Consider the following 23,445-nt stretch of genomic DNA (forward strand, 5'->3'; position numbering starts at 1 on the left):
TTGTTGTTAACATTTAAACTAAGATAAACAAAGCTAGCTGAGGGAAAGTCTCAAAGCTACATAATAGTTCTTTTTATTCTAATCTTCCTTTCTGTGTATTAGGTTAACAATTGAAAAAAAGTAAATAACATGCCTTTGTAATAACAAACATTGATTATTCTCTTCTGAGAGTATCCAACATACAACTTCTAATTTTTATCCACTCTGATTTGCATATTTTATATACTTTAATTTCCATTTCAGTATGCGGTTAAGCCTGATAATAAGGGGAATCTATTAAAATTTTAATTCATAGAGTTGTGAGAGTCATATGAGGAAATAAAAGAAATGACGGTTATAAGGATGTGGAAGTGATACAATTATTAAATGGTTGTAAGACATGAAATTACAGAAAGCATTTAAATTTGGATAAGAAAAATTGTATTATTGAATTTGAGCATTATTAATAAAAGAATACTTGAATTCTGAGTTAGTTATGGCATTGTTTTAAAAAAATACGTGACAAATACTTTTAAACAACTGGACTTTTCCTTGGAAGTGCAAACATGAAATTATATAAATTAATTAGCTTATAAATGGTTCTACCAACAGACACAAGGACAAGAGTCCTTCTTTGGGAGAAGAATGGATGAAGTGCTCAAAAACAGCTTGTGGTTTCTTTGCATTTTTGCATGAAATTATCTTTTAGCATTCTTGAAATGTGGGAATATTCAGGAAAAGTATTTGTTGTGAATCACTTCTTTGTCTGGGACTGAGTATTCACAACATCTGTATCTGTGCTCTGTGTTTCCACACTTGATTTTTTCCTAGAATAAATCACATGGCCCTGTGGCCTTGGACTGTCATACAGTAAAATACAAATAATTAACTTTTTAATGTTGAAAAATGAAAGCATATCCCACCTGTAAATGTATTTGTGAATTTATAAGAATGTTTTCTATAGAGTGGAGCACTTTCTAGATAACCTTATTTCAAGCCAAAGATTTTAGGACCCTAATAACTACTGAAATAATCTTGAGGCTTTTTCTTCATTTATACCTCACTGCTGTCAAATGGTCAAGTATCTACCGAATGGGATTAAATTCCAGACAGTCTAGCACTGATCAGGGAATCCATACCTCTCTTTGCAGTGGTAGACAAAGATTAATGCATAATTCCACACACCTGTAGATAGTAAAATTAAACTGTTTTTGGATTATATATGGACGTTTCATTTTACTTTTTCTTTTTTGAATAGATTCCAAATCCTTTGTTTGATCTGGCTGGAATAACATGTGGACACTTTCTTGTACCTTTTTGGACTTTCTTTGGTGCAACCCTGATTGGAAAAGCAATAATTAAAATGCATATCCAGGTAATTATACCCTTTGACTCCCTGCTCAATGATGATGAACCCATTAAAAGGCACTGAAAACATATTCCCCTTGCTCTTTCCAAGACAAATTGTTAGGATTTTGAGTTCTGCTTCTTGGTGCATTGGTATTCAGACACAGAACATCACTGAAGATTATTGAACTGGGGGCAGTTTTCCCTTCTGTTGGAAAATTATTCCCCTCTTTCTTCCTTGTTTTGTTTCTTTCCTTCTTTTTTTCTTTTGTCCCTTCCCTCTCTCTCTTTGTTTTACTTTTGCCTTCTGAAACTTTTAATCTAAGACTTTTACCAAACAAAAACTGATCATGAGCTGAGGAAGTATTCTCTTTCATTAATTCTACTTTTCTTTCACATATTCTATATATAACACTTCCTCTCAAGGCACCAGTATCCTTTACAAAATACCGGCCAGGTGTTAGTGTGGAGAATGGAGAGGAAAGTGGGTCCTGAGGAGGCGAAGAGCTGTGGGTTTTGGTTAGAGAAGTGAGAATCTGCTAGTCTCGAAGCCACTCTTAACATAGTCTTTAGGATAAGGGTGTGGGGGTGTGTGGGGTTGGAGGCAGTGTGCGTGTGCATGTGTGCTAGAGCAGAGAAAAGAGACCAAGGACTTAAATAAGAGGAGATGAATATATGCTTCTAAGACTTTGATATGAGTTGATAGGAGTAGTATAAAAGGCAAATCCTACTGGAATAAAATAGAGTTAACATGGAAAAGATTGTCTTAATTAATGAGGCTTGCAAGGAAGCATTCACCAGAGGAACAGTGAGTAATGTCTTCAACCCTGCTCTGATTCCATAATAGTGGAAAGGACATCTGTCCCCCAAGTTTCTACTTACCACCTCTCTACCTCCAGTTCTTACAAGAGAGGAATAAAAAGGAAGACTTGAAGGTCAAGAATCCGCCTGGCCATGCAGGGGGAGCAGGTTCAATCCCCGGTCGGGGGGGCAAGTAAGCCTACACACTGCAACTAGAGAGTGTGCACCACGATGAAGATCCCATGTGCCACAGCTAAGACCCGAGGCAGCCAAACAGATAAATAAATTTTTTTTTTTTTTTTTTAAAAAGGAAAACTTGAGCGCCTGCCCAGTTTCTAATACTAGATTTTGGTGTTTAGGGTGAGTTTATTGAGCTTGCCTTCTAATCCTGCCATGATAATCACTTAAAATTTCAAGACTTTTTCTCCTTCAAGGAATACAGTTTCTCCTGCTTATATTAAGTAAGTGTGTTGTTCAAGACAATGGGTTTTTAAATACTGGAATGCTAGTTATTTGGTAAAGATTTGAAATACTGTAATAGGATTTTTCTAATAATAAAGTCATTTTGCTTTTTGAAATCCTTTGAGAGTGTTAATACTTAAGGAACAATAACAGATTCTTTTCATTCCCTTTATAATAGCAACTTCTCTAGGAATCCATAAACTTTATATATTCTGCTTTATGAGTTATACTTTCTATAAAATATGGTAAAATATATTATGCTGAAAGTACCCTATAGTTAGAGAGTTTTTAACATTCTCAGTTTTTTTTTTCCAAGTTATGATAGTAATGCTTAATTTTTTAATTTAGTGCTTCACACTCTAAAGTACTTAATGTATGCCATCTGATTTAATTCTTATAATCCTGGGATAGAGAAATTATTACTCCCATTTTGTAATTATCAAACTTAGAGAAGGAAGTAGGTGATAGTTGCCTAAAAGAGTAAGTAACAGCTGGAATTTGAACCTGAGTCTTTTGGCTTCGACTTCATTGTTCTTTCCACTCTTTAGCCTTGCCTTACTGTAATTTATTTATATGATCACAAAAACTGAAATGTTTAAGGCCTGTTATTTGTCAGGACCTATGCCAAGCAGTTTGCATTGGTTATCTCAGAACAATCCTGTGATGTGGTTATTATCCACATTTCATAGATGGGAGGGCCTAGAATTCAAACCAAACTCTAAAGTCAAAGCTCATTCATTCCCTGTATCTATGTGGAAGCAAAGAAAGAATGCTAAATCCATCTGTGTTTCTGAAAGGAAAAAAATCTGAGTTCCTTCACTAAACTGAGACCACGGGATATGTTTGTTGTGTTCCGTTGTATCAGACAGACATACTTTCTAAAGGCAGGTCACTTGATGTGCATCCAGATGTAGCTCAGGGCCACAAACATTTCCCATTCCTTGGGTAAGCAGTATTAGTGAGTAATATAAACATTATAAGTATTTCTAAAACAATAGGGCAGACACACTACACACAGACTTTTCTGTAATCTGATAGTAAACTCTTCTGGTCCTCTTCTCTTTTTTCCTCAGTTTAAACTTCCCTTGATATATACCGTTACTTTTATTTATATCTTGCTATCTGTTAAACATCCCTTAAAAGAAATCACCCCACCTAATGTTAATTAAGGGTTTCTCTTTCTACTGGACCGGTTCAATTCCTGTGCCTGTATACAGTCCCTTAGAAATATTTCCCTTCCCCTAAATGGTGAGGAAAGGAAGAAGCCAACATGCCTATATAATATTTCATGTACCGTATACTTTACTTACCATGTGTATTATTTATTGCCTCTCAGCTTTCTCCCTACCACCAAATGCACACATACTGAAATATAAGCTCCGTGAGGACAGTTTTTTGTTTCTTGGCTCTCCGAGGTATTCTAGTGCCTAGGATAGCATCTGGCATGTAGTTAGCACTCAGTAAATATTTAATATATGATTCAGCCTATGATTCTTCTTTCCAGAATCTGGAGGAATCTTCTTTTGCAGATGTATAGTTTCTTCTTTGTTCTCTTGGCGCCATTAGTTCCCTACACTCATATCTTTTTTTTTTTTTTTTCCTACTCTACCCTTATTTTCTTTGTACACATGGTTGATTGGGCTCTTTGGGGATCCGTGCCTTTTTTTTTTATTTGGTAGAATCCCCATTCAGATGATTCTGAGACATACGTTCTTAAGTGTCTTGCCCAGCACAGTGAATTTTCAAATTGTTATATATAAAAAGAAAGTCTTGTTTTGTTTTCAAGAAATGAAATTGTGCAATTATCCTGGCATTGGCTTATTTTGAATGTTAGGAAATGATGGTAGGGAAAGCACGTGGTGCAGTCACTGACAGGCAAATCATTAGCTCTGTTTTTTAGTGAAAGATCTATAGCTCTGAGTAACTGGCTTTTAGTATGGATACTTAATTTAGTATGGATACTTAATATATTAATGCTTTTCTCATAAATGATCTACAGTCTTATTAGCTTCATAATCTTCATAGACCATTTGTATAGGATTGTTTATAAATCATCATCCATCTTGTAACTGTTTGATATCTATATGTGCTTAATTTTTTCATAAGATAAGAAATATCTTTTTCACATTAGTAGATACCTAAGTGAAGTGAAAGTTGCTCAGTTGTGTCCAACTCTTTGCGACCCCTGGACTATACAGTCCATGGAATTCTCCAGGCCAGAATCCTGGAGTGGGTAGCTGTTCCCTTCTCCAGGGGATCTTCCTAACCCAGGGATCAAACCCAGGTCTCCTACATTGCAGGAGGATTCTTGACCAGGTGAGCCACCAGGGAAACCCAATAGATACCTAAACAGATACCAAAAAGGATCTGCACTTATTTTTCCAGCCTTCTTTCTTTCTCGCATATCCATCTGTGCCTCTGTTAACCCTAGGACACTGATGAAGAAAATAGCGTTGCCTGATTAATCTTCTGCCTGACATAACAAGCTTTAGTCTGAATTAACCACTTTCCTGAGGTGCCCCGTGGATGGCTAACAGGATGTTATTTAATTTCACTTCCCTCCCATTTAGTTATATAGGCTGTAGTTATTATTTAATGCACAGTAACAAAGCACTGGAGAGTTTGTTTTTAGGAATTAAAAGAATTTAGAATTACTCGTATTAATTCAGAGAATTGGGCTTCCCAGGTGACTCAGTGGTAGAGAATCCACCTGCCAATGCAGGAGATGCGGGTTTGATCTCTGGCTCGGGAAGATCCCCTGGAGAAGGGAATGGCGACCTGCTCTAAGTGGTCCCACCTGGGAAACCCCACGGACAGAGAGCCTGGTGGGCTGCAGTTCACGGGGTAGCAAAAGAGCCAGACGTCACTTAGTGACTAACCCTCAACAGCAACAATTCAGAGAATTATTATCAGTCCTTTAAAGCTAAATTTTAATACCATTTTCTAGAATCTCAAATTAGTTGTACTTATGTGACCTTTTCTTTCTTTCTGTGAACTTCTGTAATACATTGTTTTTACTGCTGAGGCCTTTACAGTTTATCCTTATACGTGTTATTTTTTGTACTTAATCGTCTTTATAATGTATATCGGAAAATTTGTAAATTTCTTCAGCATATTAAAGAAGTATTCTTCCCATCTTTGTGTTCCATGAAAGTCTTATTAATGCTTACATTATCCATAGTAAGTACTTTTTGTAATATTTGCTGAGTTGAAAATATTTGCTACCTGTAAGCCTAAAGGCATCTTTCTTTATGAGTTAAGTAAGGTATCAGTATCTTAATTAATGAAGAATACCTCAGTAACACCAAACAGAAAATTACCCAGATCTGATAAAGATTCCCCAAAACTTGTTGATATCTTTGCTTGTACCCTCAGCCTGAAAATCCAAGCTTATTCAGGATCTGAGAATGAAACTTTCAATGATACTTTTTTTTTAGTCGGCGTATAATTGCTTTACAATGTTGTGTTAGTTTCTGCTGTACAGCAGCGCAAATCAGCCATCAGAATACATGTATCGCCTCCCTCTTGAGCCTCTTCCCCACCCACCTCCCTGCCCCACTCCCCTAGGTCGCCACAGAGCGCGGAGCTCGCTGTGCTGTGCAGCAGCCTCCCCTAGCTGTCTGTGTTACGGGGTAGAGTGTGCATGTCGGTGCTTCTCTCCCAGTTCACCCCGCCCGCTCCTGCTCCTTGGTGTACCCGCAAGTCTCCTCTCTACGTCTGTGTCTCTGTTCCCGCCCTGCAGATAGGTTCATCAGTACCATTTTTCTAGACACCATAGATGTGCATTAATATACTATATTTGTTGGCTGAGTAGAATCCATTGTATATATATACCACATCCTGTTTATCCACTCATCTGTTGATGGGCGTTTAGGTTGATTCCATGTCCTGGCAATTGTAAATAGCGCAGCAGTGTGCATTAGGGTACATGTGTCTCTTTGAATTATGGTTTTCTCAGTTTATATGCCCTGTAGTGGGATTACTGGGTCATTTGCTAGTTTTATTTTTAGTTTTTTGAGAAACCTCTATACTGTTCTCCATAGTGGTTGTATTAATTTACATTTCCACCAACCGTGCAAGAGGGTTCCCTTTTCTCTACATCCTCTCCAGCATTTATTGTTTGTAGATTTTTTTGTCGGTGGCCATTCTGACAAGTGTGGAGTGATATCTCATTGTAGTTCAATTTGCATTTCTGTAATAATGAGCAGTGTTGAGCATCTATTCAGGTATTTATTGGTCATCTGTATGTCTTCTTTGGAGAAATGTTTGTTTAGGTCTCCCACCCGTTTTTTTATTGGGTTGTTTGTGTTTTTGACATTGAGCTGCATGAGCTTGTATATTTTGGAAATTAATCCTTTGTCAGTTGCTTCCTTTGCAAATATTTTCTCCTTCTCTGAGAGTTGTCTTTTCGTCTTGTTTATGGTTTCCTTTGCTGTGCAAGAGCTTTCTAAGTTTAATTAGGTCCCATTTGTTTAATTTTGTTTTCATTACCCTAGGAGGTCAAGAAGGATGTTGCTGCCATTTATGTCAGAGTGTTCTGCCTGTTTTCCTCTAAGAGTTTTTGTATCTGGCCTTACATTTAGCTCTTTAATCCACTTTTAGTTTATTTTTTGTATGGTGTTAGGAAGTGTTCTAATTTCATCCTTTTACTTGTAGCTGTCCAGTCTTCCCAGCACCGTCTATTGAAGAAGCTCTGTTGTCCATTGTATATTCTTTCTTCTTTGTTAAGGACAAGGTGACCTAGGTGTGTGAGGTTTGTCTCTGGTCTTTCTGTCCTCTTCCATTGATCTGTATTTCTGTTTTTGTTGCAGTACCATACCATCTTGATTACTGTATCTTTGCAGTGTAGTCTGAAGTCAGGGAGCTTAATTTGTCTAGCTCTTATTCTTCCTCAAGATTGCTTTGACTATTCAAGTTATTTTGTAAAAACTTTCCATAAAGGATATGGAAGATCCTCTGGATTAGATTTAGCCCGGACACCTGTCATCAAAGTGATCAGCTTTAATTTCAGTGATGGAGGCCATACGGGAACCCATGACTTCAGTTGTATACACCATTCTAAAACACAGAACATGTGGAAGCCTTTGGTTTCATGACTCATATTTTTCCCTCAGATATGGTCATGTATCCTGGCAAGATGAGAACTGTGCTTAAGGAAAAACATCTTTAAAATACAAAGTAGGTAGCATTTGTCAAATGGTGTTTGGTTTTGTTTTATAAGAGCTTTTTAAATTGCAGTTAGCAGCAGCAGCAGCAGCATGGTTACCTTTTTAGACTGTTATCAGAATTGTGAGTTTAAATTGGTTTTCTTGATGATAAGAGAAATATTTATTTTAACTGGCATTTTCTTTACAGAAAATCTTCGTTATCGTAACATTCAGCAAACACATAGTGGAGCAGATGGTGGCTTTCATTGGGTGAGTAATTCTTTAAGGACTAATAACATCATCATGGTTTGAATGAGAGGAAAGGTATAAAAAAGAATTATTGGTATAGAATTTTTGTGATAGCTCTTTATTTTTTGAGTAGGAAAAATCTTTTGCCCCATTATTAGTTAAATTGAAGATAAACCTTTTATAGTAGGGAGTGATGAAGCTCAGATTATCCTGTTTAATTCTGAGCCAAACATGTATCAAGTCATATAATTCTTGATTTAAAAGAAGCTTTGCATTTGAGACTTGCTTCTCCAAAGAAGTATGAAATTCTCTTTAGTACAAGACGTGTGTGTATCGTTAAGAGTTTAGCTGTGCTTTGGTACAGTGCTATGACTTTCAGCCAAAATTGGATGCCAGATACACAGTTGTATTTCATTTATTATAATCCTACATAAAATATTAATATTTCATTAAGTAAGGCTTGATAAGATATCAAAATATGTGTTATGAATCATTACTTCATTAGAGAAAAATTAGGCCGTTTTAAAAGGCTATCCGAAGCTTTTATTTTATGTCTAAATGAATAACAACAGTTTTAACATATCCTTTAAATGACAGTGTCACAAATTTTTGGACTTTACTTTGATAAAACAGTATGGAAAGGACTATTTGGTTAATCAAATTAATGTCAACTTGAATGTGAATCCTGCCAGATAGTAAATGAGTCCTTTTTTTTCAATATATGATTTTTTTTTTTAATTCAGTGTTTGTGAGTGAGAGGTTTTCTTTGCATTTAATAGCGTAAATGTCCTATGGTGGGTTGGTGGGAAAATGTTAAATTGTGTTTAAAAAGTATAAATTGAAGTGCCTTTTATGTTGTTTAATACAAATCTTTAACCTAAAACCTTTTATTAAAAAAAACCTTTATGAAAAATTTTGCTATTGAAAAATTGCCACTTGATAGTGAGTTCATGAATATTAGTTTTATTATTCTTTGGACCATTCCTTGTATATTATTTACTCTTTTCTGTGTATAGTATGTTCTATGATAAAATAGTTCTTAAAATTTTCTACGTAGGTATTAATATAGCAATTGAGGAAAAACATATTCTTGAGAATATGGAGTCAACCATTGATTTTACTACTTCCTACACTTCTGATTAGAAATATAGATTATGTTTTATAAATTAAATTTTAATTACACCAGTTTTTTGTTGCCTGAATTCTTACTTATAAAGTGGTTTTTAAGTCATAATATGTTAAATTCGAAAAGAAAGAAGGAATATTCTTGTCCCTCTTTTGAACTATGAAGATGACACTTCATCCTTTCCTAGAGATTATTGTGCCACCTTGAGAGAATTCTGAAGAACATACAGGACCACCACACAAACCCACACGTTGTAGGAATGACTGTGCCGGCCACACAGGACGTTCATTCTTTCTCCTCTTTTCATACTGAACATTTATAGAGGGAAGTCTTCCAGCTACTTCTACATCCTCACCACTAGTACCTTCTGTTTCCCCAGAAACTAGTACCTTCTGTTTCTAGGAAGTTACATTGTTAGCTACCTATCTCAAACGCACACAGCCAGTTTCATTTCCTTCCAGTCTATCTGCCATACTGCAGTTAGTAACCTTTTAAAATTCATGTCTGACCTTGTCACCACCGCTGTCTTCACTCCCTGGTTCTCCCTTTTCTTGAAAGCCTTCATTTGTTTTCCCCTTCATTAAAAAAAAAAAATGTTTTTTAATTGAAGTATAGTTGATTGACATTGTATTTTCCATTATGGTTTATCACAGGATATTCATATAGTTCCTCTGTGCTAGGCAGTAGGATCTTGTTGTTTTTCCCCTTCATTCTTAAGGTAAAGCTAAAACTCCTTACCATGGTCTCTGTAGCCCTGAATGATCTATCCCCTGTAGTTTTCTCTGCTTGAGTCTCCCACAACTGGTCTTTGCTCATGTTTTTCCCTTTGCCCTGTTCAGGGATTCTCAACCTTGACACTATTGACATGTTAGGCCAGATAATTTTTTGTTGTTGGGACTGCCCTGTGCGTTGTATTTAGCTGCATCCTTGTCCTCTACTCACTAGATGCCACTAGTATCTCCCAGTTGTGACAATCAAAGATGTCCCCAGACATTGTCACATGTTCCCTGACAAGTAGTAAACTGCCTCTGTCACCACCAATCCCACCGAGAACTACTCGCCTGGATAATATCCTTTAGATTTCAGCTATTATCTTCACAAGAGCATCTTCCTTGACTGGGTCGCAGTTGCCCTTTTTCCTAGGGACCTCTTAGCAGGGTGTAGTGCATACGCTGACAGTTGCATTTTTACATTCATGTTGGAAGGGTGTATGATTACTGTCCTTCTGCAACTAACCTGTAAGCTTCTTAATGGCAGAGGCCATGCTTATTTTTGTCTGCTGTTGTGTCCACAGCACCTGGCATCTTGATTGACACATAGCAGGTTCTTAATAAACATCTGGTGAATAAATGAACACATGGTGTCCAAATAAAGATCTGGCCGATAGGAATTAGCACATGATTTGTGTAGCCTAGATTCTTCTGTTTCCCCAGCCGCTGGAGTTTCTAAGAAGTTACATTACTTCTCTGTAATAAATAGTAATATGAGATTTCCCTGGGGACCCAGTGGTTAAGACTGCGCTTCCAATGCAGGGGGCACAGATCTGATCCCTGGTCAGGGAACTAAGATCCCATTAAGTGTGGTCAGAAAATAAAATTACAGTAAATAGCCATAAATGTATTTTTAAGCTAGACCAACATACTAAAGTAACAATTTCGTATTCTTCTATTTTTCAAAATCAGTAGTCTCTTCTCTTGACTGTCTCCTCTAGCACAGCCCCTAAAAAATAATAATAATTCCAGTGATTCCTCTTAAAGATGATTTTGCATAAAGTTATTCTGAGACATTCAAGGCCTACTGGAATGGGTGGGTGGTTGATTTGGTTTTGCATGTATCATATTTTAAAAGCTATTTACAGGACACATGTTGGAATGTCCTGATATCATTTCTCCCCTAGCACTATCTACAGGGATTATCCATCAACTTGTTTTCCAGATAAAATATTAAGCAGTATAAACAATTAGACCTAGCAGTATAATAATTCCATATTACAAGATGCTAATGGGTATCTTTTCCATGGGGATGCTCTTGATCCCTGTCTCCTGTACAATGTCACAAACCTCCGTCCATAGTTCATGAGGCACACTGTCTATCAGATCTAGTCCCTTAAATCTATTTCTCACTTCCACTGTATAATCATAAAGGATTTGATTTAGGTCATACCTGAGTGGTCTAATGGTTTTCCCTACTTTCTTCAATTTAAGTCTAAATTTGGCAACAAGGAGTTTATGATCTGAGCCATAGTCAGCTCCTGGTCTTGTTTTTGTTGTCTGTATAGAGCTTCTCCATCTTTGGCTGCAAAGAATATAATTAATCTGATTTTGATGTTGACCATCTGGTGATGTCCATGTGTAGAGTCTTCTCTTGTGTTGTTGGAAGAGGGTTGTTTGCTATGACCAGTGCATTCTCTTGGCAAAACTCTATTAACCTTTGCCCTGCTTCAAATTCTGAAAAGGATGGGAATACCAGAACACCTGACCTGCCTCTTGAGAAATGTATAGGCCGGTCAGGAAGCAACAGTTAGAACTGGACGTGGAACAACAGACTGGTTCCAAATAGGAAAAGGAGTATGTCAAGGCTGTATATTATCACCCTGCTTATTTAACTTCTATGCAGAGTACATCATGAGAAACGCTGGGCTGGAAGAAGCATGAGCTGGAATCAAGATTGCCGGGAGAAGTATCAATAACCTCACATATGCAGATGACACCACCCTTAAGGCAGAAAGTGAAGAGGAACTAAAAAGCCTCTTGATGAAAGTGAAACAGGAGAGGGAAAACATTGGCTTAAAGCTCAACATTCAGAAAACTAAGATCATGGCATCTGGTCCCAGCACTTCGTGGGAAACAGATGGGGAAACAGTGGAAACAGTGTGAGATTTTGGGGGGGGCCCTCCAAAATCACTGCAGATGGTGACTGCAGCCATTAAATTAAAAGACGCTTACTCCTTGGAAGGAAAGTTATGACCAACCTAGATAGCATATTGAAAAGCAGAGATATTACTTTGCCAAAAAAGGTCTGTCTAGTCAAGGCTATGGTTTTTCCTGCGGTCATGTATGGATGTGAGAGTTTGACTGTGAAGAAAGCTGAGCGCTGAAGAATTGATGCTTTTGAACTGTGGTGTTGGAGAAGACTCTTGAGAGTCCCTTGGACTGCAAGGAAATCCAACAAGACTATCCTAAAGGAGACCAGTCCTGAGTGTTCATTGGAAGGACTGATGATGAGGCTAACTCTCCAGTACTTTGGCCACCTCATGCAAAGAGTTGACTCACTGGAAAAGACCCTGCTGCTGGGAGGGATTAGGGGCAGGAGGAGAAGGGGACAACAGAGGATGAGATGGCTGGATGGCATCACCAACTCGATGCACATGAGTTTGGGTAAACTCTGGGAGTTGGTGATGAACAGGGAGGCCTGGTGTGCTGCGATTAATGGGGTCTCAAAGAGTTGGACATGACTGAGCGCCTGAACTGAACTGAACTGAATGGGTATCTTTATCATCTTTGTAATAACTTTAATCTTTTAATCAGATTCTCCAGTTAAGCTTGACATGGTTTGTTTTCCTACATTTTGAAGTAGGAAATGCTATACAAGGGTTCAGGTGATAATTAAGCCTAGACTGGAAATTAACTTAAACCGGGAGAATGAATTTTTAGTAGCCCTAAATCTCTTTATTTTACATCATAATAAATAGCTTGGCAGTTTATTTCAGAAAAGGAAAGGAGACCATTAAAATAATTAATTTTTAAAAAAGGGAAAGGAAAACAGCTAAATTGATTCCATAGATTCATTGAACTGAACTGAAAATACTGCATGTAATATGCCATGGAAATATTCTCCTTTCTTAGCTCTCCCTCTTCACACTGTTAATACGATAAGTGTGTGTGTGTGTGTGTGTGTGTGTGTGTGTGTGTGTGTGTGGAAAATCATCAAAGTAAACTAGTAAAGTTTGGAATATAGCACTTTGAAGGATATTTAAAACTTCAGTTCAGTTCAGTTGCTCAGTTGTGTACAACTCTTTGCAGCCCCATAGACTGCAGCATGCCAGGCCTCCCTGTCCATCATCCACTCCCAGAGCTTGCTCAAACTCATGTCCCTTTTTCCATTTCTTTTTCTTGGGGATGGCCTTGATCACTGCCTCCTGTACAGGGTCACAAATGTCTGTCCATAGCTCTCCAAACACTATCAGATCTAATCCTTTGAATCTATTTGTCACTTCCACTGTGTAATTGTAAGGGATTTGATTTAGGTCATACCTGAATGGTCTAGTGGTTTTCCCCACTTTCTTCAATTTAAGTCTGAATTTGGCAATAAGGAGTTTATGACCTGAGCCACAGTCAGCTCCCGGTCTTGTTTTTGCTGACTGTATAGAGCTTCTCCTTCTTTGGCTGCAAAGAATGTAATCGATCTTAAAGAAAAAAAAAATAGTTTCTAGAAATATTGTAACATTATTATGGTGGTTCCACTACTAAGTGAATTTGTCAAAACTTATTGCATTATACACTTAAATGGGTAAATTTTATTATATGTAAATTATGCTTCAATAAAACAGATTGAAAAATTAAAAAAAAATAAAACCTCAAAAAAAAAAAGAATGTAATCAATCTGATTTCGGTGTTGACTATCTGGTGATGATGTCCATGTGCAGAGTCTTCTCTTGTGTTGTTGGAAGAGGGTGTTTGCTATGACCAGTGTGTTCACTTGGCAAAACTCTGTTAGCCTTTGCCCTGCTTCATTCTGTACTCCAAAGCCAAATTTGCCTGTTACTCCAGTTATTTCTTGACTTCCTACTTTTGCAATCCAGTCCCCTATAATGAAAAGGACATCTTTTTTGACTGTTAGTTCTAGAAGGTCTTATAGGTCTTCAAAGAACCATTCAACTTCAGCTTCTTCAGCATTACTGGCCAGGGCATAGACTTGGATTACTGTGATATTGAGTGGTTTGCCTTGGAAACAAACAGAGATCATTCTGTCGTTTTTGAGATTGCATCCAAGTACTGCATTTTGAACTCTTTTTGTTGACTACGAGGGCTACTCCATTTATTCTAAGGGATTCTTGCCCACAGTAGTAGATACAATGGTCATCTGAGTTAAATTCACCCATTCCAGTCCATTTTAGTTCTCTGATTCATAAAATGTTGACATTCACTCTTGCCATCACCTGTTTGACCACTTCCAATTTGCCTTGATTCAGGGACCTATGCAGTATTGCTCTTTACAGCATCGGACTTTACTTCCATCACCAGTCACATCCACAACTGGGTGGTGTTTTTGCTTTGGCTCCATCTCTTCATTCTTTCTGGAGTTATTTCTCCACTGATCTCCAGTAGCATATTAGGCACCTACCGACCTGGGGAGTTCCTCTTTCAGTGTCCTATCTTCTTCCCTTTTCATACTTCTAATGGAGTTCTCAAGGCAAGAATACTGAAATGGTTTGCCATTCCCTTCTCAAATGGACCACGTTTAAAACTGTGTACCTACAATTAAGGGAGTGATGAACTGTCATGGTAGAGTAAAAATCAAAAGAAAAAATCAAGACAAAGTCAGCAACAGTTCACATTTAAAATTTTGAGATACTAAGCCAAGGAAAAGGTCAGTTTTCATTCCAATCCCAAAGAAAGGCAATGCCAAAGAATGCTCAAACTACCGCACAATTGCACTCATCTCACACGCTAGTAAAGTAATGCTCAAAATTCTCCAAGCCAGGCTTCAGCAACATGTGAACCGTGAACTTCCTGATGTTCAAGCTGGTTTTAGAAAAGGCAGAGGAACCAGAGATCAAATTGCTAACATCTGCTGGATCATCGAAAAAGCAAGAGAGTTCCAGAAAAACATCTATTTCTGCTTTGTTGCCTATGCCAAAGCCTTTGACCTTGTGGATCACAATAAACTGTGGAAAATTCTGAGAGAGATGAGAATACCAGACCACCTGACCTGCCTCTTGAGAAACCTATATGCAGGTCAGGAAGCAACAGTTAGAACTGGACATGAAACAACAGACTCGTTCCAAATAGAAAAAGGAGTCCGTCAAGGCTCTATATTGTCACCCTGCTTATTTAACTTCTATGCAGAGTACATCATGAGAAACACTGGACTGGAAGAAACACAAGCTGGAATCAAGATTACGGGGAGAAATATCAATAACCTCAGAAATGCAGATGACACCACCCTTAAGGCAGAAAGTGGAGAGGAACTAAAAAGCCTCTTGATGAAAGTGAAAATGGAGAGTGAAAAAGTTGGCTTAAAGCTCAACATTCAGAAAACGAAGATCATGGCATCCGGTCCCATCACTTCATGGGAAACAGATGGGGAAACAGTGGAAACAGTGTCAGACTTAATTTTGGGGGGCTCCAAAATCACTGCAGATGGTGATTGCAGCCATGAAATTAAAAGACGCTTACTTCTTGGAAGAAAAGTTATGACCAGCCTAGATAGTGTATTCAAAAGCAGACATTACTTTGCCGACTAAGGTCCGTCTAGTCAAGGCCATGGTTTTCCCACTGGTCATGTATGGATGTGAGAGTTGGACTGTGAAGAAGGCTGAGAGCCGAAGAATTGATGCATTTGAACTGTGGTGTTGGAGAAGACTCTTGAGAGTCCCTTGGACTGCAAGGAGATCCAACCAGTCCATTCTGAAGGAGATCAGCCCTGGGATTTCTTTGGAAGGAATGATGCTAAAGCTGAAGCTCCAGTACTTTGGCCACCTCATGCGAAGAGTTGACTCATTGGAAAAGACTCTGATGCTGGGAGGGTTTGGGGGCAGGAGGAGAAGGGGATGACAGAGGATGAGATGGCTGGATGGCATCACGGACTCGATGGATGTGAGTCTGAGTGAACTCCGGGAGCTGGTGATGGACAGGGAGGCCTGGCGTGCTGTGATTCATGGAGTCACAAAGAGTCGAATACGACTGAGCGACTGAACTGAGCTGAAAGCCAAGGAAGCATGAAAAATGAATCCTGAGAGTAAGGACAGCTATGGAATATAATGTAAAAAGAGCAGGATAGGCTGTGGACAAAACAAGTCCAAGTTTGAATATAAACCCTGACACAGGCTGCTTATTTAATTCCTCTCTTTATCCACTTGTAATTGCTGTTCTTGCAAACAGTGTTTCTTAGCATTTCTTCCCCAGTTTCAGGAGACCACTGGTAATCCTTTTAACTTGCAGTCAAAATGTGAAATGTCCTGTCTCAAAATACCCTGCATGTAGTTGCAATGCGCTCATGTCAGTGATTTAAAATTCTAAGGCATGTGGATTTTTAAAATGCCTTTCCTCTCCATTTTTATGTTGCCTCTTTTCACCTCTTGTTTTCCAAAGTTTCTGCTGACTGTGAACAGAATGATCGAGCATTAGGTGACTGTTTTGTGTGCTGTCAGGGAAGATTGAGGAAGGCCTACTTCTCCTAAAAAAAGTACCCATTTCTTTACTCTCTGATGAGTTAAATGTCTTTTACCAGGACAAAGTTTTTCATCAAAGAGTTTACAAGTAATTCTTGAGAGTACTATTTATTAAACACCATGAACACTTCACACACAGTTGTGGTTACTGTTTAGTTCTAATTGCAGTCCTGTATGATCAGTATTTTCCTTTCTTTTATTGATAAGGATGTGGACTCAGTGGCTGTAAAGAACACATATATTTTTTTATTTTAGTCTTTTTAACTTAATAACGTGTATCAGACTATCTGTAATCTTTTGAGACTTTTGCTTATTGTTATGGTGCTAATATTTTTGTGTGCTGCTGAAATCATTTGTTTTGGGTTCCTCCTCACTAAGGGGGTCACCCACTCTCTCACTCTCAGGGTATGCGTCTCTGCGTCTCTGCCTTGCTTCTAACGAAGCAGTTTCTCCACGTGCTCTCCCACTTGTCGTGCTGTGTCTGGTAATAAACTTTGTCCCTGGGGGAAAAAAAAGAAATTGTTCATTTTGACCATTATATATTATCCCATTAGGTAATTATTCATCCACTCTCCCACTGATAAACATTTGAAATGTTTTTGTTTTTTTTTGCAAAGAGATTGGACATAAGCAAGATAACTCTTAGTTTTGATAAGTTAGTCTTGCTTGGGGTCAAATTTTGTCTAGGCAGGTGAACCTGTGGCCTGCCATGTCAGGCTACTCACCTCCCCAGGTGGCAAGGAAATAATCATTTAGAGTTGACTGTTAGATCTCTGGTGGTGAGATTTCTTATCAGTTTTATACAGTTTTGAATGCTGTACTGATGGCTGAAAGAAATATCCCTTCCACAAATGGCTTCTAGTCGGTAGTGTGACTATGAAATGGCCCAGCTACATAATTAAGTATGCCTTTGACCTGTTTTAGTATATCGTGTCATGGTATAACAGTCCTAAGGTCCCAGAGAGAATATAAGCCCTACCTCCAAACTTTATTGTAATTTTAAGGGTAAATAATTCCCCTCCCTTGACCAGAAATAATAATTTGTAGATTTATTTCTTGCACAGTTCTGGAAAGTAACCATTAAGCTTAGGGAAAGGTATCAGTAAGCTTAGGGAAAGATATCCCTGTTATCTACTCCTAAATCAAAGGGTTTATCTAGTTATATATGAAAATCTGAACAGATACCATGTCAGTAACATATTCTGAAAGGTTAGAAAAAGGTAGTAGCCTTGAAAAAGCCTTTTGGTTTATGGTATTTTTGTCAAGAGGACAAAGAAGAGGATCTGCAAAAAGATTAAGCATGTGATGGATTTGTTTTCACTCTCTTGTACCCTAAGTTGAAGTAAGTCAGAGGACAGAACCAAGGAACCAGGGAACTTTGGAGCTTCAAAGGCCTTACATTTGTTACAGTCTTTTTTTTTTTTATTAAGATTTTAAACTTAATTTTTATTTAATTTGAGATTTTCTCCAATGAAAGACTTGGACCTGTTTCTTAAAGAGCATGACCAAAGTCTAACTTTAAAATCATGATTAAGATGACATGTTCCGGTATTCTCACGAAATAGAGGATGAGAATTCCCAGAAAATAGCATCAAGGGTATGACTCGTAACAAGCCATAAGCAGACCATTGGCTCATTGTTCGGTTGCCAGGGTCTTATTGGAAGACAAAGTCCCCAGTTTCACCACACAAGAAAGTTTCCATAATTCAGTCATTGAACTCGGGGGATGGGGTTGACTGGAGCAGGGACTTTTTACCAGATACAGAATGTTCCATGCTCTGCTGTCTCCTATTTCTGAGTTAACTTGACGTTTGACCTCAGAGTCGGACTTGCCTGTGGCAAGAAAGATCATTTTAACCAGAGTAATTAAGTGCTTGAATCTTAATGTCGTTTCTTGTTGCTCACTCTGTGACAGGTGGTCAGAATGAGCTCTGTTGGCCTGGACTTTTTCTTCTACAGAAAAAAAATCTGTCCTTTCATTTTAAAATATAATGGTTTGCATACTCAGTTGTCTGACTTTTTTTGATCATTGTAAGATAATCAGAAAAAGTTATGGAAGTGTGGAACACAAATAATTGTATTAACTGGAAGGGGATACAGAGATTTTTAAGACCCCAGCTGCTGAGACTCAGTTGTACATACTGACTTTAATATAGATAATCTTCTATACTTCAGGTAGAAAACTCCTTCCTCTTCATGTCCTTTTCCTGTGGTTTATCTTCTCTTTTGACTCTTAACTCTTTTGTATTTTTGTTATAGATACAGAGAGGCAGGATAGTGAAAGGTTAAAGCAAGATCTCTGGAGTTAGATTGTAAAGTGAGAAATGGACATTGTATCAGGAAGTTAATATTAACCATAATTAGAGCATTTCAGTAGAATGAGGAATACTGAAACCCAGTTATATCAGACTACATTGTGGGTAAAGAAAACGTCAGGCCAAGGTCACACCTGACACATTTTTGTGTTCTATAAATATTTGTGGACTAATTGAACTCATTTATTCATTATTAGGGGAGACCTCGGTATATTTTATGTTGAGGGAAATACTCTAGTAAAAAGCTAGAGATGGAAAATACAAATAAAAAAAAGGAAGGACATGGGTTGGATATTAGCATTTAGTAAGAACTCTGCCAGATGCTTTACATATTTTTATGAAACTGCATAATAAAATCTATAGGGTATTATCACTGGCTTCATGGGAAACTGAAACATATTCAAATTCATGTAAATAGTAAGAAATGTAAGGAAATAGGATCAAAAGCCTGAGTGGAATTGATTTATCCTCCTTAACCACTTCTTCCTTCAAGGCTGGAATGAAGATTTCCAAATCTTTTGAGGTAGAGGAGAGAGACATTGAGATAGCTCTGTAGAAGACAGTGAAGAAATCTGCTTGAAATTGGAGATTTGGATGAGAGAGCTGGTTTCCAAAGGCTGCCTCATGTGACAAGAAGCCGGCATGAGTTCTTTCTAGCCGGTCTCCTTGTTCACACTTGTATCAGCCTGGCACTGCTGAAACTTGCTGCTACCGGTGCTATTTTGAGAAACCTACTGGGGTTTGTACTGTAGGTTTAAATGCATTTTCCCTCCTTATTCCTCTAATCACCCTTCTGGATGAAGTTCATTGAGGTCAGAGATCCTGGCTTTTCTTTTTGAGGTTATCAACTGCATTTAATGATTTTCTGCCTAATGGTTAGAGTAACTAGATTTTTCTTGATGAGATTAAATTCCTGTCAATATTGTCACTTTTTTTTTAATCCATTTACCATCATGATATAAAGGCCAGTGAGGTTCCATGCTATTTCACCTTAAGTTTAAAATTCCACCAACTATTCTTTATTCTTGACCTTTGGGTCTGTGAGTCCCTGTTGCTGATTTCTTTTCTTTCTTAGAACTCAGTGGGTCATTCAGCCAACCACAGATGAATTTGTCACCATATAAAGCTACCATCAGTCTGTCATTTTCTGTAACTGAAATCAGTTGATTTTTAACAGGGTTTTGTTTGGCAGCCAGTCACTTTACTTGGTTCTCATAGACCACTTCTTTAGCTCTGGCCTCATTCATTAACATAAATGGCTGTTTGGCTTCTGTTACTCACGTCTACATTCTGAAATAAGGTTTGTTTTCAAAAGCTTCCCTTTAATGATAGCGTATTTCAAAGAGTAGCTGCTAATTGTAAGGAGGTATTACTTTCATTCTGATTCTCATAGAAAACAATTCCAAATGTTCAAAAGCAAGTGCCATTGCCAATTACTTTTTTTGAAAGACGCTGTGATAGAAATATGCTGTGAGGCAGTAGAAACCATACACCTGATGTTTCTCGATAAAGCAGTGGTCTTCCTTCTACACAGCAGCTAAGAAACTGACGGTGTCAAGTGTTTATAATTCTACTCAGCACACAATAGGCTAACTTGAGTACAAAAGAGGTTTTAATGATTTGAAAGGGGCACAGCTGTGAATGAAACTCAAGATGTTTTAATCCCAAATCCTGAGGTTGAATCACAGCGAATTTTAGATGTTGCCAGAGACTATCAGCTCAAACTTATGTATATGAGAAAGCCCTAGATTTTAACACTTTCATTTCAGTCACCTAGTATTACTGGATCTCAGTTTTACCAGGTTAAATATAAGTTGATTTGCAGCTGACACCGGCTCGTTTACTTGTCTTATTCCTGGGTTAATTAGAGATCAGTTTGTTTCTCTTTTTCTTTCTCCAATCTCTGAGGATTAAAAGGCTATAAATATTAATCAATGTTAGCATGATGGCCTTTGGCTTCTTCAGAAAGATTGATGAACTACCTCCCCTCTTGTCTTGCCCGCTTCATCTCCTGAGCAGTCTACCTTCGGAGGAAAGAAAGGTTTTGTTTTGGGTGTGGGGGGGGGGGTTGGGTGTTTTTTGTGTTTGTTTTTTGGGTTTTTTCATTTGTAGGGCAATCTATCATTGTTGAATCAGGCTAGGAGCCTGGGATCCATTCTGAGTCACTATGAATAGAGTTCTAGTACTGGTCGGGCCCCAGGGAAACTGGTGGTTAAATACTGTGAGAATCTTTATCAGACAGGAAATGACAACTCATTAAAATACTAACCGTTAAGCCTGTTTAGATCCTGGCCTCACTGCCCAGTGGGGGCGGGTGAGGGGGGATGGTTATGGAGGAGTGGTGTTCAGTTCCACTGCATTTGACTAAAATGTGCACATTTCTGAAAACAGAAGAATTACTTATAAGACTGGTATCAAGAAAGGGCCTTGCTAGTCCACCTTGTCACTGAACTTCTGCTTTACTGTCATCGCCTCTTTTGTTCAGAGGACAGATGAGCATGTAATGGAGGTGGGGTATGGATGGGCTTTTATTTCATCCCTGAAAATATATCCTACTAGTACCTTAATTGGGCTTTCCTGGTGGCTCAGACAGTAAAGAATCCGCCTGCAAAGCAGGAGACCTGGGTTCGATACCTGGGTTGGGAAGATCCCCTGGAGGAGGGCATGGCAACCCATTCCAGTATATTTACCTGGAGAATCCCATGGACAGAGGAGCCTGACGGGCTATAGTCAGGGGATTGCAAAGAGCTGGACACCACTGAGCGACTTAAGCACAGCACAGTACCTTAATTATAAAATTTAATCTCTTTAGCAGAACAGTCTGTAGCTCCAGTCTAGAAGAGTCTGTTTAGGACTCCTCAGCTCCCAGGCCAAATCTCAACTGATAGAGGAATTCTCTGGAGTCAGAGGATAAATTTGATTTATTGATTTACATATAGTGATCCTCACTCAATCAATAAAATTCTAAAAACTCTAATATTCATTTAAAACATAAATATAAGTTTAACTGTGGGCACAAATCTCAGTTTCTTGAGTTCTGGCTGTCTAGGTTCTTAAAAGTCCTCTTTACAGTGGTCTGTAAGAACCACTCTAAAGCATGGAAGGGCAAGAGAAAAGAGACCCTTAGTCTGGATCTTTATGGAAATAGCTTCCTTTTTTTCTCTAATATGTTACCTAACAATTTTACATTGAGTTGTTCTGCTAACTAAACCTTAGGATATTTTGACCTCTGGGGAACAGGTATAGTTTATATATGTATGTGTATATTTATTTGTGGGTGTGTGTGTATATATATATATATAGTATATATATAGTATTTGTACCCCTTGCAGTTTAGTTCCCTAGTCTATTCCAGTGGTCTCCATTGGTGGGACTAAAATAGAACTTCTATTTATATTTATTTTCATCTTTGTCATTTCCTTTTTTTGTGTATTTTTGTAATGTAAATAGCATTATTATGGTTCTACAAATAGATATAATTATGGCTATACATCCATGGAGGATATAGCTTACCATCAGTCTGGTTGGCACTCCCTCAATCCATATGTCAGAAGATCACAAATTGGGTATTACAAGTACAGGGAAGGAGTGTTGTTGTTCAGTTGCTAAGTTGAGTTTGACTCTTGGCAGCCTCATAGACTGTAGCCCACCAGGCTCCTCTGTCTGGGCTTTTCCAGGCAAGAATACTGGAGTGAGTTGCTATTCTCCTCCTCCAGGGGATCTTCCTGACCTAGGGACTGAACCTGCATCTGCTGTATTGGCAGGCGGATTCTTCACCAGTCAGCCACCAGGGAAGCCCAGGATAAGAGTAGGCGTTCTCAGTACAAAAGGGGCTTACGGGGGCATGCTGCAATTTACTGTTTTTTCTATGCCCCATTAATCAGAAATATTTGCTAAAGTTAGCATGAAGGTCATCATAATGAGACATTTAAAATTGTTTAATGTTTCATCTATATTTTATCCTTTTAAATTTGTATTTATACATTTTACTCTTTGCATGACTAATGTCCATATATCAAAAATGTTGACAGACCATTGGTCTAGGCTTCTCTGCCTCTAAAAGCTGCTTTTGGTGCTATCAAAAAACAGGCTACTTCAAAAGACTGTTATGCTGTCTGAATTATAGCAGCAGTAGACTTGATTAAACTCTTCTTTTCCGTTTCTTTTAATACTACCCCTGAACTGTATTTTCTAAAAACATTTTCTCACATTCATAAGCTTTCAGTGGTTTAACTAATCACACCCTGAGAATGTTATTTAGATTTTCTAATTAATCATCAGAGGAATGTTAAATAAATCAGCCTCAAAGTACTGCACAAATAGTGAAATAAAGGTTTAAAGAAATGTTTCTTAATTTTAAAAACTTTTTTTTTTATGAACAACAAAGGTTTATTGCCCTTTAGGCTTACTTGAAATCCGTGTCAGACAGTTTCTAGTATATTGGAAAGCCAATGATATGACATACACAATCACACCAATGCTAAGGTCTTCCAAAAAAGTGGTTAAGAAAGCAGAGCTTATATTAGAACTTTATTAATAACTGTTTAATTCCCTTAGGCATTTCAGCTGCTTAACCTTCACATAGACACTGTGTAAATAGAGCTAAACAAGACAAATCAATTTTTT

General features: G+C 37.9%; 1 protein-coding gene across 1 annotated transcript in view; it reads left to right on the forward strand.

The window, feature by feature from the left end:
• VMP1 (vacuole membrane protein 1) overlaps nucleotides 1-23,445 on the forward strand; it is a 127,807-nt gene that overhangs the window by 98,802 nt on the left and 5,560 nt on the right. Inside the window, exons 9-10 of the mRNA XM_018064144.1 lie at nucleotides 1,238-1,354; nucleotides 7,945-8,006. Coding sequence (XP_017919633.1) covers nucleotides 1,238-1,354; nucleotides 7,945-8,006 — 179 coding nt within the window. The remainder of the gene's footprint in view (nucleotides 1-1,237; nucleotides 1,355-7,944; nucleotides 8,007-23,445) is intronic.

Source organism: Capra hircus, chromosome 19 (genome assembly GCF_001704415.2).
Source record: "Capra hircus breed San Clemente chromosome 19, ASM170441v1, whole genome shotgun sequence".
In the NCBI taxonomy this organism is placed as follows: Eukaryota; Metazoa; Chordata; class Mammalia; order Artiodactyla; family Bovidae; genus Capra; species Capra hircus.